At 40.8% G+C, this 18,639-nt stretch overlaps 1 protein-coding gene across 2 annotated transcripts in view; it reads right to left on the bottom strand.

Annotated features, from left to right (window-relative positions):
• afap1 (actin filament associated protein 1) overlaps nt 1-18,639 on the bottom strand; it is a 79,148-nt gene that overhangs the window by 13,493 nt on the left and 47,016 nt on the right. Inside the window, exons 7-10 of one of the 2 annotated variants that reach the window (XM_041779198.1) lie at nt 9,941-10,027; nt 7,951-8,023; nt 2,129-2,281; nt 74-285 (exon numbers count right to left, since the gene is read on the bottom strand). In XM_041779198.1, the coding sequence (XP_041635132.1) occupies nt 74-285; nt 2,129-2,281; nt 7,951-8,023; nt 9,941-10,027 (525 nt within the window). Of the gene's footprint in view, nt 1-73; nt 286-2,128; nt 2,282-7,950; nt 8,027-9,940; nt 10,028-18,639 lie in introns of both variants that reach the window. The other variant, XM_041779197.1, reaches the window with a different exon arrangement.

Consider the following 18,639-nt stretch of genomic DNA (forward strand, 5'->3'; position numbering starts at 1 on the left):
GACCATGAAAGGAGGAAAGCATGAAAAGGTTTCATATATTCTGAGACAATTCTCCAACACAAAACATGCTTACCTCCAGAACAGCGACCTCCTGGCCATTACGAAGCAGGCGGAAGGCGAAGGGGTGTTTGTGGTCAAGGCCGGGGCTGACCTCACATCCTCGGAGGGGCAACGAGGCGATGTGGCTCTTCAGGTCGTCCCGGTCTTTGTGAAGGAGCAGCTGGTTGTCTTTCAGGCGGCACCAACGCTCTCGCCAGCGGTTATTGGACAGGACATTCAGGTAGCCTGTCATTTAAATTGACATGAATGTTTTTAATAGCAGTAAATGCTTGGTTTAGGCACAGCGTAGTTAAGCTTCTATAGGAGGGTAGCAGATTGATACTGCTCACTGTAGTGCCTTCCTGCTTTAACAGTGATGTAGAATAAGGACTGATGCTCCTTTATGTCTCATTTCACAAAAAAAAAAATCTCAGTGGACAAGTCAAATTAACCTTTTTTACCGTTCAGGTTACATATTTTCATTGTCGGTAATAAGTTCTTTATTTTCCTAAGTTCCTTATTTTCTTCCAAAACAAAAGCAGGCTTTATCAATCCTTGGATTAAGTTAGAAAAAAATTACAAAAGTCAATCTTTGGCTCAAATACCCACTCCTGACCAAAGTCAGCAAAGACCTGATTATCGCATGACACTAAGATTATGAAGCCTGTTTTTCCTGGGGTGTGTCAACAATTTTCTTTCCCTTTGGGATCTGCTCAGAAGACACTCTGATTCAAAATTGTTAATATTAAACTTGTTCAGTATCAACAATCAGGAATCCTGTTGTGTAAGGGAACACTGAGCACAGCTGAGCCACCATGAGCAGGATTGTTAGGTGGAGCAGAATAATAGCTAGCTGACTAAAGGAAGAAGCACAACAAACACAGCCATGGCAACAGTAGTCGAAGTATAAAGTCAGATGGATGTCAGAAATGGAGGACCAAGTTGTTGACTTGTCTAGCATATGCTGAAAACATACCACAATACAACTAAGGAGAGCAATTGGACCAAAATTGCTACCACAGTAAATGCAGCAGTTAGCTAAAATTTCAAAATTTGTTAGATTTTAAAAATATGTTTTAGTGAAAATATTAACTATATCTCTGGGTTAACACAGGATGTCTGAGTCATTTTGTACATGCACTCCTGCACATTTCTTTACGTATAGCAGTGTTAGAATGTAGTTGAGAGAATAAGGAGTCTCCTGGCTCTAAGTCATGGTTTCAGACTGCACTAGTGTAGCAGTGCAGGACTCATTTAGGTCATAAACCCAAGTCCATATCATCCAGATCAAGGTAATGGTAAGAGCTGCTTTACACTGTCAATGTTCAGGTCAAGAATTAAACTTCAGCAATAATCTTGTCAAATTTGATATTCTTTAATATCTTTACTAAGGAGAGATAAAGTCAGAAACTCAGGCAAGAGAGAGTAGGAACAACTTGTGAGAAAGGAGCCACCAGAACCTGGGCCGTCGACCTTGAGGACCTGATCATCTGCACACCGGGCAGGTAGACACACTCACCAAACTACTGGTGCCTGAATGATCAGGATCTTATTATGCAATCATGACACAACCATTACTGTAATGTTGCATTTTTGCAGTGAAAGTTATTCAAACATTTGTCGACAGTTGTATTGTTTTCAAAACTTAAAAACATGTAGGCATAAATGAGTGTCAACCAAGGTCAAGCTTGACAGCATCCCTTTTGTCTGTGTCTCTTCGCTCCTGGTAATATATCCAAAGACCATCACGAAAGACCATTATGTCATCCACAGCATGACCAGGGGCTTATGGCAACCCTACTGACAGTACCCTACTTGCCACATCCAACCCTTGCTGTGCTGTAAACATGTGGACTTTTTTATGTTTTTTTAACAGATTGTTGTCCCATGCCCCTGGTAATATGCAAAAACTTTCCTTAAAGTTCTGCACATTCATCTTGTGTTAAGGTGTGTTGTCTTTCATAACTTTTATCTTATGCTGCACAGGCTCTCCAGATCTGAGCATTTCAAGACAATCATAAAATGCATTTTTAAAACCAAAAATACTGATGTGGACCATTTAAACTTGGTTAGTGTTTTTTTTTCTTACCACATGTGGGCACATCTTCCTCTGCTGACGAGGTCTGCTCATCCGTAGACGGCTTCTTCTTCCCCAGCCCGATGATTTTTGTGATCTTCTTCCCTGCTCCCTTCCCCACCGTCCCGCTCTTCTGCTCGGACTTTGAGTTCTTTTTTCCTTTTCCTAAGAAAGACAGACACACATGGGTTTAAAATCTAATTTACAGGCTTTAATTAAAGGCCTCCTGCAGACTTAATGCTCTTGTGTCATTATCCAAACAGAAAATCACGCAGAGATGGTACATGTTCTTTAACGCTGATTCAATTACATTTTGCAATAAAGAAAGATGGGGAATGGAAGACAAAAAGCAACTTTAGACACTGCTATAAACAACCATGAGTTCAGAATCAGTTGCATTGGGTTTAAAGAGACCCTTGTGGGTTCAAAAACGCTCGGTTTGTGAATTAGGGTTGGTTTGCAATCCCAGCATGCCACACTGGTCTGAGTGGGATGATTTCAGCTGGCCTAGTTTTCAGAGAGAGAGGAATGACTTTGCACATTCTGCTGGAAGGAGGATAAAGTGGAGTAAGCCGGGTCTTAAGAGTCTGAGTCTGTCTGTCTGTCTAAATGAGGAAAGTAACTTCTGCTTGGCTCCCTTTTTAAGTCACTGCGGTCTGTGGTGTGTTTAAATGTGTCTGTTTAAAAGGGAATAAGAAAAAGAAGAAGAGAAAGGGTCTTTAGATGTGACTTTGAGGCTAAAAAAGCAGCAGAAATGAGAAGGGGAAGAGGAAAATGAAGAATTCTCCTTCTCTGATGTCATCATGTCGAGACGTTAACGGCTAACGTCTGCAGTAAAATACAGCGCGTAGTCACCAGAGCTTCCTCAGCCTCTGCATCAAGCTGCTGAAAACGTACAAATAGTCTAAACCGATACGCTAATGACAGAGAGTCTTTGTGCTCAGTCCTTTTCGGCTTCTGTTCCAACATTTTTTCCACATTGCATTTTCCTCTTTATGCTGTGATGTGACAGCTCCAATGGTGACTCCCTGAGTTAAATAGGAAGCCATCAGCGTATACAAACACAAGTACGTCACGCACAACGCAGAAAGCAGACACACAAATGTGAAAGCCATCTGATTTCTTTAACAAGGACCATTATTATTATTTTTCCCCTCAGGAGATGAAGGAAAAGTCCTGATCAGGTAAATTTGATTCCAGTAAATCAGCTCTTTGTCTTACCAGCCATGGAAAGAATGTGGCTGATTGAGCTGAAAAGAGAGCTACAGGACTGACTGAGGGAAGGACTGAAGCATGAAGAGGTAAAGGAAGACCAGACAATGAATGGAAATCTGATGCAAAATCTGCATCAAATATGTAAAAAAAAAAAAAAAAAAAAAAAAAAAAAAAAAAAAAAAATCTATAAATTCACTGTTTGGATAAAAGTATTTGGTCACCAACAATAACTTGGCCTGTATTTGCAGTGCTAACAGCCTCTACTCTACCTTCTTCTTGGAAGGCTTTCCACAAGAATTTGGAGTATTTCTCTGGGAATGTGTGTCCATTCATTCATAAAGCAATCATGAGGGCAGGCTCTGATGTTGAACCAAAAAGCCTGGCTCGTATTCTCCATTCCAGTTCATCCCAAAGGCGCTCGATGGGGTTGAGGTTGGAGCTCTGTGTGGGCCAGTCAAGTTCCACACTGAGCTCATCAAACCGTGTCGCTATAGTCCTTGTGCACTGGGGGCAGTCATGTAATAAGGGCCTTCCCCAAACTGTTGCCACAAAGTTGGAAGCACAGCATTGTCCAAAATGTCTTGGTATGCTGAAGCATTAAGATTGCCTTTCACTGGCGATAAGAGGTCTACCTTAAACCTGAAAAACAGCCCCATACCATTATCCCTCCTCCACCAAACTTCACAGTTGGAACAGTGCAGTCAGGCAGGTAACGTTCACCCGGCATCCACCAAACTCAGACCAACAGCCAACTGACCATTGGAATATTAGATGTGAGGTTTGCAAGCACCTGCACAGCTATAGAAACCCATCCATGCAATTTTTGTGCTTATATTAATGTCAGTGGAAGTTCAGAACTCTTCAGCAGAGCACTGCCAACCATGCATGCACCTTAGCAGTTGTTCACCCCCCTCTGTAATTTTAAGTGGTGTTCTGCTTAAAATCTTTTTTGCTGTTGTTCCTAAACACTTCCTCGTTCTTATATTATCACTTCCAGGTGACTGTGGAACATCCAGCAGGAATGAAATTTCACAAACCCTCTTATTGTAAAGGTGGCATTCATCACAGTGCCGTGCATGAAGTCACTGAGCTGCTCAGAACGACCCATTTAGCATGGCTAGGTGCTTGATTTTGTACACCTGTGGCAACAGGTCTGATTGAAGCACCTGAATTCAATAACTAACAGGTGTGGCCAAATACTTTTATTCATGCAGTGTATCAACTCTTCCAAAGGCAGCCTTGCACATTAGTTTCCACTGACCATCTGCAATGTGTTTATGTCTCAGATAGCACACTAGGCTGCCAAAAGGTTGTCAGTTGGTCAGTTGGTTGCTAATGCTACCTGAAAATATACCATTAGGAAGGCAAGGATCACCAGTGTAGCTTTAGAGTTATGCATCCTTATTGCATTGCTGAAACTGACAACATATTCATAGAATTATTTAGGACTCATGGGGAGATTGTTGCAGATCTCATTCCTAATTTCTCAGCTGTTTTTACGACACAGAAACATGAATTACACAACCGAACCCATGAATCACTGCTCACCCCTGACTCCATCACGAAATGACTTGAAATTAACTGCTGGTCGGTAATCTGTTTCAGCCATAACACTGGAAAAATGAACTAAACTTGAAGAGGTTTAAACAAAAATATGAGTGTTAAATTTTAGATGACAAGCCAAATAACGGAGCTGACAGGTTTAATAAAATGTCTGTCCTCTGAGAGTTGTGCCTGCTGAGCAAATAAACGGTAAATATTCACAGGCGGTTTCACCAATAACTCTTTGTTTTGGCCGCTGGTTCTGCCTGAGGAAGTTAATCTCTGTGTAAAATTTATGTTACATAAATCCAAATGCTCATTCTTCACGCTTCATGCATTGTTATTAGAGGATGACCCTTTCAGAGCTTGCAGAGATCCCTCTCTGATTCATGAGACAGATTAATGGAGAGCTTTAGTAACAAGATTTAGAGACCGGCAAAAGTTAGGAATAAATCATTGTTGGTCACAAGAAACAAAATCATAAATAAAGTCTTATTGGTTATTTGGCTTGTATACAGTTGTAACACTGAGCTTAAGGTCTAAAATCAAAGTTCACTGACATGCTTCTGTCAGTGTTTTCCACTTTGTCAATCCATCCATTTTCTTCTACTAGATCTAGCTCTGGGTTCTTGTGGCAGCAGGCTAAGAAAGTTGATTCAGTCATCCCTTCCCCCTGCGATGCTTCATGACTCCTCATGAAGCATTTCCAGGGAAATAGAAACCATCTAGAAAATTCCGGGTCTACACTGGGGTCTTGGTTAAATGTACCCAAAAGACATCTAAAGGTAGGTGTGTCAGCAAAGCAAAGGAGCAGCAGCTTTACTCTGAGCTCCCTCTGAATACCTGGGCTGCTCACCGAGTCTCTAAGGCTAAGGCTGGCTGCTACAAAAAAACCAAACAAACCACTGTTTGAGGTCTTAGCACAAAATTAGAAGATTTTCCAGAAGCCTTTTTATCACAAATTGTGAATTGAACTAAACTAGTTTGCCAATATCCAACTCAATTATAGCATTAGCAGTGCCTTCTGGGGATTTTCTTGGTGTTTTAGAGTATATTGATGCCGTTTCCAAATATTTTTTGATCTATGGTTGCTATTGCTGCCCTTTTCCACAATAAAGTTTTTCTCCTCTTGGCTCCAGATAACCAAGAATCAAGATTTCCTTTGCATCACAGAGCAAGTGCCTCAGACTTTAACAACCCTAATTCCCAAAAAGTTGGGGCACTGTGTAAAATGTAAATAATAGCAGAAGTCAGTAATTGTCAAATCTAATAAACCCATATTTTATTCATAACAGAATGCAAACAACATAGGACATGTTGAAACTGAGACATTTTACTATTTCATGAACAATATTAGCTCATTCTGGATTTGATGGCAGCAACGCATCTCAAAAAAGTAGGGACATGGCAGCAAAAGGCTGGAAAAGTAAGTGGTACTAATAAAAAACAGATTGAGGAGCATTGTGCAACTAGTAAAGTTAATTAGAAACAGATCAGTAAAATGACAGGATATAAAAGGAAAAAAATTAGAGAGGCAGAGTCTCTCAGAAGTAAAAGACAGAGAATGGTTCACAAATCTCTGAAAAACTGTGTCCAAAAATTGTGAAACAATTTAAGAAAAATGTTCCTCAATGTAAAGTTGCAAAGTCTCTGAATATCCCACCATATACGGAAAATAATATCATGCATGGGCTCAGGAACACTTCCAGAAATCATCGTCTGCCAACACAGTTTACCGTTCCATCCACAACATCAAGTTAAAGCTGCATCATGTAAAGAAGAAGCCATAAGTGAACAAGATTCAGAAACACTGTCGTCTTCTCTGTGCCAAAGCTCATTTACAATGAGCTGAGGCAAAATGGAAAACTGTTCTGTGGTCAGATTGATCAAAATTTGAAATTCTTTATTGAAATGACAGACTTTATGTCTTGCAGACTAAAGAGGAGAGGGACCATCCAGCTTCTTATCCTGGCACAGTTCTAAAGCCTGCATCTCTGATGGTATGGGGTTGCATTAGTGCCTATGGCATGGGCAGCTTACACATCTGGAAAGACACCATCAATGCTGAATAGCAGAGAGAGGTTTTAGAGCAGCATATGCTCCCATCCAGACAATGTCTCTGTCAGGGAAGGCCTTGACTATTTCAGTAGGACAGTGCTTAACCACATACGGGATCCATCACAACAGCATGGAGTCCACGTCCTGAACTTGCCCTCCTGCAGCCTCGACCTCTCACCAGTAGAAAACATTTGGAGCATCTTAACTCAAAACGTCCAGCAAAAAAGACCAAGGACTTTTGAGCAGCTAGAATCCTACATCAGACAAGAATGGGAAAACATTTCTCTCCCAAAACTCTAGCAGCTGGTCGCCTCACTTCCCAGACGTTTAAAAGCTGTTCTTAAAAGAAGAGGAGATACGACACAATGGTAAACATGGCCGTGTCCCTACTTTTTTGAGATGTGTTGCTGCCATCAAATTCAACATGAGCTTCATGAAATAGTAAAATGTTTCAAAATCATATATGCTGTTTATGTTCTATTGTGAATAAATTATGGGTTTATGAGATTTGTAAAACTTACATTTTGTTTTTATTAACATTACACCCAGTGCCTTAACTTTTTAAAACTGAGGTCGTATTTTTTACCAAAACAAAATGAAACACTTTAATTTATTGGACATTAAAGGGGACATATTATGCAAAAAGATTTTCCCCTCATGATGTCATGTGGGAAGCCACCACCGCCCCTAGGTTCGATTGGCCCTCCCTACTTGAAAGAAAGTTCTGCCCTCCTCTCCTGATAGGGGTGGAGTCAGACAGCTCAGTAATATTTAAAGCCACAGACACAGAAAAAAACTCATTCTGAGCAGGGCTGAAACAGAGAGGCTTTAGACATACAAAAATCCAATACTGGAGGGCTTTTCAGCAACAAACTTCACAGGCATGTTTTGGGGACCTCTGAGACAAGATAAACCTGTTTTAAAAGGGTAAAATATGTCCCCTTTAATGATTTAGTCAGATATCTCTTCCCTGGTAAATTTAGCAGATTATTGGAATAAAGCTGCTGTTTGACTCTCACCTTGATCTTTGCAGTCGCTGTGTCCGTTCTCATGAGCCACCTCACCGTCTGAGCTCGGTCTGTCACATGAAGCCTTCTGACACGAGGAGAAAAAGAAGCACAAGGAGGTATAAAATGAATAAAACTGTACTTTACCAAAGGAACCTGGCATTAATAAACATCTGTCTATTATTCATTATAAAAACACAAGCATCTGCTACATGTTACAGATGAATAACTGGGTTGGGCTTGTGTTTGCTGTGCCACGTTGGGAGCTGTTTGTTGTTAAAGCCTCTGATGTGGTTAATTTTCCACCACGTATGTTCATGCACACATATGCATCGGGTACAGTATGTTTCCAGCTTTACTGCAATTTTATCAGCTTTTCCCAATGAAGCTAAATAATGTGGTGTTTCCCTCCTGAGCCAAATGGAACAGAGTGTTTTTTGGCAAACAGGTTTTACTACACAGTGTGAGTGTGTTTAAATACACCAAGAAAGGAGGCCTTCATGGAGTAGATGTAAATTTCATCTATTTTAGCTTTTCTTGTAACATTTTCAAGTTAGAAATCATCCTCAAATTTGCTTTATTGTATATTTAATACAAATAGGACTATCACCCAGTAGGGCTGGGCAAATAATCGAAAATTAGATTAAATCACAATATGGCCTGCTGCAATTTTCAAAATCACAATAGGTGCAATATTTCTTGGACCTGACATTTGTTTCAAAATACCAGTTTTGAACTTTTTTGCAGCAGCAGATGTTATGCATGACATATGCAATCATTCAGGTACCATCTGTTTAGAATAGTCCTACCTTCTTCATATTTGTGTTTTTTTCTTATCAAATGTAAGTATGACAAAAACCCTTAAATGCAACAATTTATATCCAAGTTGAAATACAAGTCAAAATCATCAGAATTAGACACTTTTAAAGAATTGTTCAGTCTTGTTTAGGAATCCAATAAAGTTAGGGAATAATAGCATATCAAATCGCAATTGCAATATTGGGGGAAAAAAATCGCCATTAGATTATTTTCCAAAATCATTCAGCCCTAGTACCCAAAACCAACAACTTAATGAGGCAGCACTTGACCTTGCAGTTCAAATGTTCTGCAAGGAAAAGTTGCTGTAAAATTTGGTGTTTAACCTGCAATTTTTCACCTGAAACAATCTTGTATACTGCTGGGCCCAATATACCGGTAGAAAGTGCTGAAACCCGCAGCGTAATAACCATAAGTTAGACATTGTGCAACTGAATATTCATCCCATTCACTGTGTATTGGAAACTGCCACTTCACTGCTTAGGATATATAGGATATGGTGCCACATTTAACCACTTTTCCCACTTTTTAGATTATAACCCTGCATATAAAGAAAACAGGAATTATACCTTTAGGTAAATAAACCTTTTGGAGTCCTGGTTTGACTGGAAACTCCTCAGTTAAAGACACCAAGTGACAGACAGAAGAGGGAAGTGAGCTATGACTTTGTTGCATAACAAACACTGCAGGCTGAGAGCTCAACTACCGTATTCTTGGTGGTATATGGTATAACCTTCCTATGGAGAAAACAGAGGTTAAAAGAGTGACACAGCTGCACAGTAAAGGAGTCCAGTGTGTAAAGTAGGTTTAGATGTCGCTATTAAGCTTCCCCATGATGAATCCTTAGCGCACTATATGCCTAAAACTTGCACATGACTGTATGTTGAAGATAATCTGGGGCACCTCCAGCTGACCAGGAGTTTGGCTGTGCATCATAAATGATTCAGTCGTACAGATGTGAGATGTCATTTCACCTCCAAAGCATACCACCGTGCAGTGCAGTGCATGGTTGGCCTCAGATCTATCAATACCAATCAAAAAGTGTCCAAAGTATATAAACATTATCCAAATGAATGCTTATCAAAATCCCATATGGAGGCACTTTTTGATCCAGTCCTCTGGTGGTTAATTCAAGCTGGAAGCATCTATCTGCATCCAACCCTCCTGTAAGTGCATGGCTGTTTACCTTTTCCAGCTCGGGTTTATGCACCGGTGATCCTGATCCAGCTCCATCCAGGTCAACACTCCCATTAACACACACCTCTCTCATCACCTGGAACACATAAAGGAAACACAGCATTAACCTAATGAGGCTTCTGCTTACATTCACAGATCAACGTTGAGGGAGTTCAGTCTCCGCCATATCTGAGCATGATCCTAACACACGGGTGGATCCCTTCTATAAAAATATTTCCTCACATTATTCCCACATAATTAGGCATCTCATTCTCTCAGCCTAGAGGCATGCAGGGGATAATGTGGGCCACATGTAAAGTTAACGCTCATGCTACTGGATGCAGCCAGGAGAGCATAAGGCCGTGCAGTGGAGAGCGTGCATGCATGTGTGGAGGTATCTGCTACACACATTAGACACCACAGAGTTTTACTACTGCCTTATGCAATAAGGTCAGTGAGTAGGGGCGAATGAGATCTGCAGGGCTCTGCACAGGGCGCCAGTGTGCATTACTTTGACCTCGTTGGACTTCAGACCTGGCAACCCTACCGTCAGATCTGGCAGCCGTAGGCGTGCAGTGGTAAGAAGGGTGTGTGTGGATGAGTGGTGGGCAGTGGGAAATGAGATTTCACTCAAAGTGCTTTGTGTGCAAAACAGCTAATACACACACAGACGCGTCCACAAGCATTCTGAACCGTCTCTGGATGTAGAGAGCTCCTCAGCGCTCTGGTTTTGGCTTAAAGGGAGCATAATTGGGGAAATGACAGACTGTGGCTCCACGGGTTTGGCTCAGAAAGAGGCTAAGGGGCCGGAGAGTGAGACAGACAGAAACATCATGTCTATGGTCTCACTGCGGAGCTATGGAGCCGGAGCTGGGATGCTACGTCAGTCTGATTATGTGTGAGAAATCTAACCTGAGAGGGTGGTGGACCTTTGTGCACTATTTTAGATGATTAAACTTTACTTTCAATAACACAGTGTGGTTCCAAAGGTAAACATCCCATTCATTTTCTCCGTAGCACATTCAATTATAAGCAATAATGTCAAGGTAGAGTTATCATGAGTTATCTAAGTGTGAAACAATGCAATATGATATCTAACTTGTTTTAAGAAAGATGCAGTTTGTTCACAATCCTGTGGAAAAGAACTAATGTTTGCAAAGCTAATGGGAGGCCGGATTTCATGTCTGTTTTCAGGCTGATCCATCTTGCAAAGCTTCAAGCTGCTACACTTACTGGATGGATCAGCATCATTTAAGGAGAAAAGAGGTGGTAGCTAAGTGTGGCTTAGCTGTAGTGATTGCAAATCTGTAAACAATGGCGACCAGTGAAAGATTAATGTGGATGCAGTTATAGCAGCAGTTTGATCAGAACTAGACAACATCTCTTGTTGAAAGAAGAGCAAAGAACTTAATTTCAATTAAAAGCATGTTTGTGATAAAATGAGAAACTTTTTTTTATGTAAAAGGGGCTCAGCTAGCCTCTTAGCTCAGTACAGGACTTCTCTTGACCAGTGGTTCTCAACCTTTTTAGCCTGTGCCCCCAAAATAAAGGTGCCAGAGACAGGGGACCCCCACTATACCTGAAGATGGTTAAACACAGCCATGCACAATCGAGAATAGTTATGTGCAGACAAGGCTGTCCATATGAGAGGGAGAACATTCTGGGACCAAGCCAGACTTGGGGCCATGGAGTCTGGACAATCATGGTTATTGTAAAGTTAAGCTTTGCCAACTAAATTTTACATTTAATCTGAATAATAACTACTCTTATCATAGTAACAAATGTATTTTTGCAGTTACTTGTGGTGTAGTATATCGCAATCTTAAAAATGTAAATCCCTTTTCCGAAAAACAGAATTAAAGTGGGGGAAAAATGTCCCAAAAAGACGATGGAAAAGTGGGAAAAGGGCTTTTAGAAGTAGCAGAAATGAGTGAGAAGTGGGAAAAAAATGATGAAGTGGGAAAAAATAGGGAGAGAGATAGCAAAAATGGGTTAAAGTGGCAAAAACAGGCACAAAAAATAGGGATTAAAATTGGGCAGAAATAGGTTTAAAGTGGCAGAAATGAGGGGAAAATTTGGTGAAATGGGATTTAAAAGTGAGAAAAAGTGGTTTAAAATGGGAAAAAATGGGTTAACTGTAAGGCTGCATGGTTTGCAAAAATAATCTTATTGTGATGTATTGCAATTGCGATTTAATATGGAATTATTTTTACATTCCTCATATTATATATTTTGGAATAAATACAAGCAAGAAATTATTCTAAATTAAAATGTACACAATATTAGATATAATATTCTAGAGAAAGTAAATTAAAACAATTATCCAACTGTGATTATTTTGGCACGATTGCAAATTTGATATCAATTGCTATATTAAAGGGATAATCATTTTTGTGTCAGTTGCATTTAAAATAAAACATATACATTTAGTAAAGCAGGTTTTTTTATTTAAAAAGTGTGAATGTCTGCATTGTGTGCATAAATTCTCTGCACCTAAAAAGTATTAAAGAAATATTCCAACTTTTACAATTTGTAAATTTCAGCAGGCCGTACTGCGATTTAGTTTAATTTGCAATTAATTGCCCAGCCCTAGCTAACTGAGGCAGAAATAGATTGTGCTGGCAAAAATTGGCACAAAAAAGTGAAATGTGGTTAAAATGGGCAGAAATGGGCATAAAAAGGGGTTAATAGTGGAAATAAAGGGTCAACAAAGGCAACAATAGGTGGAAAGAGGCAAGAATTGGTTTAGAAGTGGCAAAAACAGGCAGAAAAATTGGTGGAAAGGATTTAAAGGTTACAAAAATGAGTTTACAGTGGGAAAAATGTGTTCAAATTGGCAAACAGTGATGGAAATTGGTTAAAATTTGGCAAAGCTGCTGTAAAGAGGAAAAAGTGGGTAAAAAGAGGCAAAATGGGTCCAAATTTTGCAAACCTGGGTGGGAAAAAAATTATTTCAAAAATATCCCTTGTTTTTTTAAAGGCACCTGGCATCCCCTCTGAGTGTGTCTTGTGACCCCCAAGGGAGTCCTGACCTCCATGCTGAGAACCATTGCTCTAGACTTTTGAGGCCTGCTGGACTGAGTAAATTGGTACATTGTTCATTTCTATGCAAGGTAATTCGGTTAAACTGCAGAACTTGGTTAAACTTTTAGAGATCATACTCAATGTACGTATTAATTTTCTAAAGACAACAGCAGCATACACATCTATTTAGAGCTATAAAAGACCCGCTTTTCTTCATTCCCATTCCTAACGTCTGTCCCCCACTTTCTAACCCCCATGAAGCATTCGGGATCATGTGATTGCAAACACAGCAGCTGGAAATGCCAATATTACATCATTTGTTTGTTTTTAAATGTCACAAGAGACAACACAGCAAAGGGGAGGTCTAAAACTTTTATTGGCTGTACCATTTTTAAAAATCAACATCATGTCTGTCACAACTCATGAAGTAAAAGATTTACAAGAAAATCAGCTTAAAATGTTGTGAAACCCATCTGACAGGGTCATTCGTTTCGCTTCATCTCAGTGATCATGACCTCATTTCCAAAGAGCGAGTAGCTGCAAAGGCTATAAAAGCTGTTATGTAGCGTTATAAAGATCAGCTAAAATATGACAAAGGCCATGCATTGTTAAATATTCTTGGGTGGCCAGCGAAGATGCATGTTTGCTAAGACTATTACAGTGATGTTAAAGGCACACTTAAGCCGATAAGCCATAATCAACAAATATGAAACTTACTTTCCCAAAACTTAAAGCCAAAAAGAGCGAGAATAAGAGAAGATATAATTACATTAATAATAAAAACGAAGAAAAGCAGGTCATCCTTCAGCAGGAAGCCAAAGAGAGATGATGTAAAATGAGGGAAAAGGAGGGAGAAATTCTTATAAATTCAAAAAAAGAACTAGGAAGGAATATGAGAATGCAGTAATGACACAATATGGACATGTGTTTTCCATAAACAGGTCGTTAGCATACAACATCTGGGGGAATCATTACTGTAACTCACAGGCTTTGGAAATCCTCAGGTACTCTCCCAGCTTCTCTTTATGTCTACTTCTTTCTCTTCTTCCTTCCTCGACAAATATTACCTTCATTTCCCTCCCTGTTGTCTTTATTTTCCCCTTCTTTCCTCCTTTTCTCTGCATTTTACTCCACATGACTTCACTTTGTCAAAAAGAAAGATACACTGTTGGTCCCGGCTGATTCAGCTAGGGTGGGAAATGCTGCTCCAAATCTTTATTTCCATTATCACTGCAAGGGAGACTGTAATTGAAGTCTTATGCTTTCTGTTAGAGCTGCAGAGAGGCAGACAAAGAGGTCATGATTTGAAAGAAGAATTAATATCTCTTAAATACCCAGTGGTCCTAGCAACACAATGTGCAACACAGACACAAAGCTGATCTATCCAGCCAAACTCCGCATTTTAACATCCTAAGGGAGCAGGGAGTGAGCCAGGGAACCAAACCTTCCATAACTCTGCTGCTAATCACTCACAGTACCATGACTTTTAGTACCAATCACCTTTCACCTCTGTTTTATGAGTTTGTTTAGAAATAGAAAAAGGGTAGAGGTCCTCTGGCCTAAAATCCCCCTATAAAACAAGCCGTTTTGGACACAGGCTCCCTGTGCAACAATGGTTTCAACTATATTTGTAAATGGAAATAATTGAAACACAGTTAGTGGTGCAGGTAGAACCTCATATCTTTGCAAATGCTCATGCAAAAGTTCTCAAGTAAGACTATGTAAACTGGAACTGAGCTGTTATAAGTGTCCATATTCATTCGAGGGAAACTAGAGGAGCACCAAGAGGGAATTTGAATTATATCCTTCACTAGATCCAGGCCTGATTTGCAAAATAGGGTGTGAGCACAAAGTTTCATCCAACTGGATGGGGCAGATTGTTTGCAACATTATTAGTTCAATGTGTTCTTGATATCCTGGCTCCTAACTAAGTATGCAGAAAGAATCTCCAACAGCAATTAGAGCTTTGGTTTCCAGAGTTTGGGTGGTGCAGAGATTTGTATATTTTCATGGATCTGGTTGCAAGAGCCTGAAGGTGCTGTAACCCCTCAGAGCAGGGATGCCCAGACGTTTTTCACTGAAGGCCACATGCTGAAAAATATCAGGCTGACAGGACCACTTTGATGGCCATTACCTTTGGAGTATTAAAGTTAGCAAAACTGATCCAAAAGAGGTTAACAGTGCAATCAGAAAGTATTCAGACCCTCTTCACTATTTCTTAATCTACACTCAGTACCCCATCATGACAAAGTGAAAACAGAATTTCAGAAATGTTTGAAAATGTAATAAAAACTAAAAACTGAAATGTTATATTGACTTTGCTAAATACTTTGACGCACTTCTTGTAAGTAATATGAATATGACTCAACAAGCTCTGAACACCTGGATTTGGGGATTTTCTGCCATTCTTCTTTGCAAATCCTTTCAAGCTCAGTCCAGTTGGATTAAGATCACTGGTGGACAGCCATATTCAGGTCTCTCCAGAGATGTTCGATAGGGTTCAAGTCAGGACTTTGGCTGGGCCACTCTAGGACATTTCCAAAGTCAACCCTAATCCACTACTGTGCTGTCCTGGCTGTGTGCTTAGGATCATTGTCATGTTGGAAGGCGAACCTTCGGCCCAGTCTGAGGTCCAGGAGCAGGTTTTCTTTGAGGATATCTCTGTCCTCTGCTACTATCAGCTTTCCTTCAACTCTGACCAGTCTCTTAGTCCTCGCTGCTGAAAAGCACCCCCACAGCATGATGCTGCCACCAACAAGCTTCACTGTTGGGATGGTATTGGACAGGTGATGGGTGGTGCTTGGTTTCCTCCAGATTTAGAATTCAGGTCAAACAGTTTAATCTTGGTTTCATCAAAACTTTTTGCTAAACTTCAGACAAGCTTTCATGTGTTTTGCACTGTAGAGAGTCTTCCAAGTCGCCACTTTGCCATAAGTCCAGATGGAGGGCTGCAGTAATGGCTGCCCTTCTTGATTTTTGTCCCACCTCCACACAGGATCTCTGGAGCTCAGTGACCATCAGGTTCTTGGTCACCTCTCTTACAAATACTCTTCTCCCCTGATTGCTAAATTTGGTCAATCAACCATCTCTTGTAAGAGTCCTAGTTGTGCCAAACTTCTTCCATGTGAGAATTCTGAAGGCCACTGTGCTCTTGGGAACCCTCAGTACAGCAGAAATGTTTCTGCAGCCTTCCCCAGATCTGTTCCTGTCAACAATCCTGTCTCTGAGCTCTGCAGGCAGTTCCTTTGACCTGATGGCTTGGTTTTTGCTCTGATATGCATTGTCAGCTATAGGCCTTCTATATAGAGATTTGTCTAATCAGTTTATCACCGGTGGACTCCAATGGACTCTGTATTCATGTGTCATAATGGGGTACTGAGTGTACGTTAATGAGGATGAAAATTACTGCGACATGGCAAAACTGAAATCATTCCATAGCCTGTGACATAACACTGCTTGTCACATTTTTGTAGCGTGGTGGTAAAACAGCAGCAGAGGGGAACTGAGTTGGCGGAAATAAGCTGACAAACTGATCTAAAAATAGCCCACAATACTGTATGAAGCCATGAACAAACAAGAAATTCAGCTGAATCCTCAGGAGAGCAGAGGTGAGGAGGAAGAAAAGGCATTGGGGTTTTCTTGTAAATCCAAACACCAGACGGGACCCGTCTTTTCTCCTGTGACTGAAACAGAAAACACCCAGAGTTTGCTGGCAGCACTTTAACGCCGGGGGCTGACGCTGGGGTCGAGAAACAGAAAGTACCAGAGTCTTTTTGATGTCCGGGGGTGCTGGTTTGTTTCTCAGACAGAGAGATCAGAGAGTGAAAGAGAAGACGGGGAAAAGAGGAGGGCGCAGGGGAAGAATGTGTGACACAGTGCGAGTAGGATCAGAGGAATAAAATCCAAACATCTTCACATCAGAGTGAAACCAACAGAACCACCTGTTCACAACAAATTAGGAACACAATCCCAGGATAAAGCCCATCCTGGAGAACAAGTCGAGTTGTTGTACCACCCAGAGCTACACCCTTTATTCTTTTGTGCTAAATTTATATCACAATGCAGCTCGGTTTAACCGTCCTGATGACTCCATCGAAAATAAAACTGAAAACAAGACCGTCACCCCAATTTGAACTTTCACTTCAGATTTATGATCCAACAAAACCTCCTGTTTGAAGGGGAATTTTAGTGTTTTCAGAACTTAGCCCAAATTTTGCAGATCTAGGATACTATATTGGAGAAAAGGTTTTTGAGTTGATTAGATAAAGTCAAGAAAACACTCAGTAAGCAGTCAAAACTGCCCACTAGACCACAGAGGTATGTAAACAATGTGAACTGTTTTGCGGAATGTGGCTAATGTTATCAGTGTGACTACCACCAGCTTCCAATTCAATTTGCATGATAACCATATTCATGTGTTGAATATTGTCAGTTAAATGCAAGATTAACCTAACACAGCATGCAAAACTTTTTGTTTAATTGACCAAAATAGTGCTAAACCAAGCTATTCCTATGAGATACTATCAGTTTACCATTGTTTATATCAGGCTAAGAGCATAATAATAGCAAGGCAGTCAGCATTAACTAGAGCTACAGTGGCTACTAGTGATGGCCAGCTGTGTTACAGTTTAGACAGAGCGTTTGAGTAAGATTGTGGGCCTGAATCGACAAAAATTGTTAATAATTAGTTAAACCAAGAAGTACACTTCTACCAACTACCCTGGTTCTGACTTTGACTAAGCACTAAGCCACCTAACCACATGCATACCTTACTTAAGGTGCTCAGTTTGGCCAGGCAACCAGCTCTTGGAAGAGTCCTGGTTGTGCCAAACTTCTTCCATGTGAGAATTCTGGAGCCAACTGCACTCTTGGCAACCTTCAGTTCAGCGGAAATGTTTGTATAGCCTTCCCCAGATCTGTACCTGTCAACAATCCTGTCTCTGAGCTCTGCAGGCAGTTCCTTAGAACCCATGGCTTGGTTTTTGCTCTGATATGCATTGTCAGCTGTGAGGCCTTCTATAGAGAGAGACAAAGTATGATGTGATGACGGAACAGCCTGCCACTGATTGTCACAAAGCACTGTGGAAGGTCACCCAAGGGGTACAAAGGCTTGGGCAGCATCACTGGAACAGAAAAACAGCTGGCTTCAAGAGGGGGGGGGAGTAAGAGGCTACAATTTATGGTTCAAAAGTTATTTAAGACGATGCTGGTCTCAGAGGGTTAGACAACAGGTCAGGTCTGGAAGCATATGCCAGAGTGGTACTTCACCATGTCAGCCTTGGCCCTATAATGCTCAGGCCTCCTGCTGGCCATTGTCCAGGCCTGCTCCAGGCCAATACCCCATTTCTCCAAGTATCTTCCCACCATGACACAAGTCCAGCCCACCGGGTCCTGGGCACCCGGTTCAGTGAGCTGGATCAGGCGTGGGGACAGCATGTCAGGTGTCCACAGAAGTGCAGCATGTCAATATGAGACAAATGGTCTTGTCAACAAAACTGCTCTGATTTTAAACTGCAAATATTATACATGTTCAGTGTTTAAGATCAGAAATCCTATTGTGTGGGGGAGGCTATGCACGCTGTGATCAGGTCCATTTAAACCATTTTAAGCCGGTTCTGCAGCTGTTGGTGAATGTGATGGGTTGCAAAAACGTTAAGTCACAAATACTCATTTAGATTCCAAAGC

This window comes from Cheilinus undulatus, linkage group 22, assembly GCF_018320785.1.
Source record: "Cheilinus undulatus linkage group 22, ASM1832078v1, whole genome shotgun sequence".
Lineage (NCBI taxonomy): Eukaryota > Metazoa > Chordata > Actinopteri > Labriformes > Labridae > Cheilinus > Cheilinus undulatus.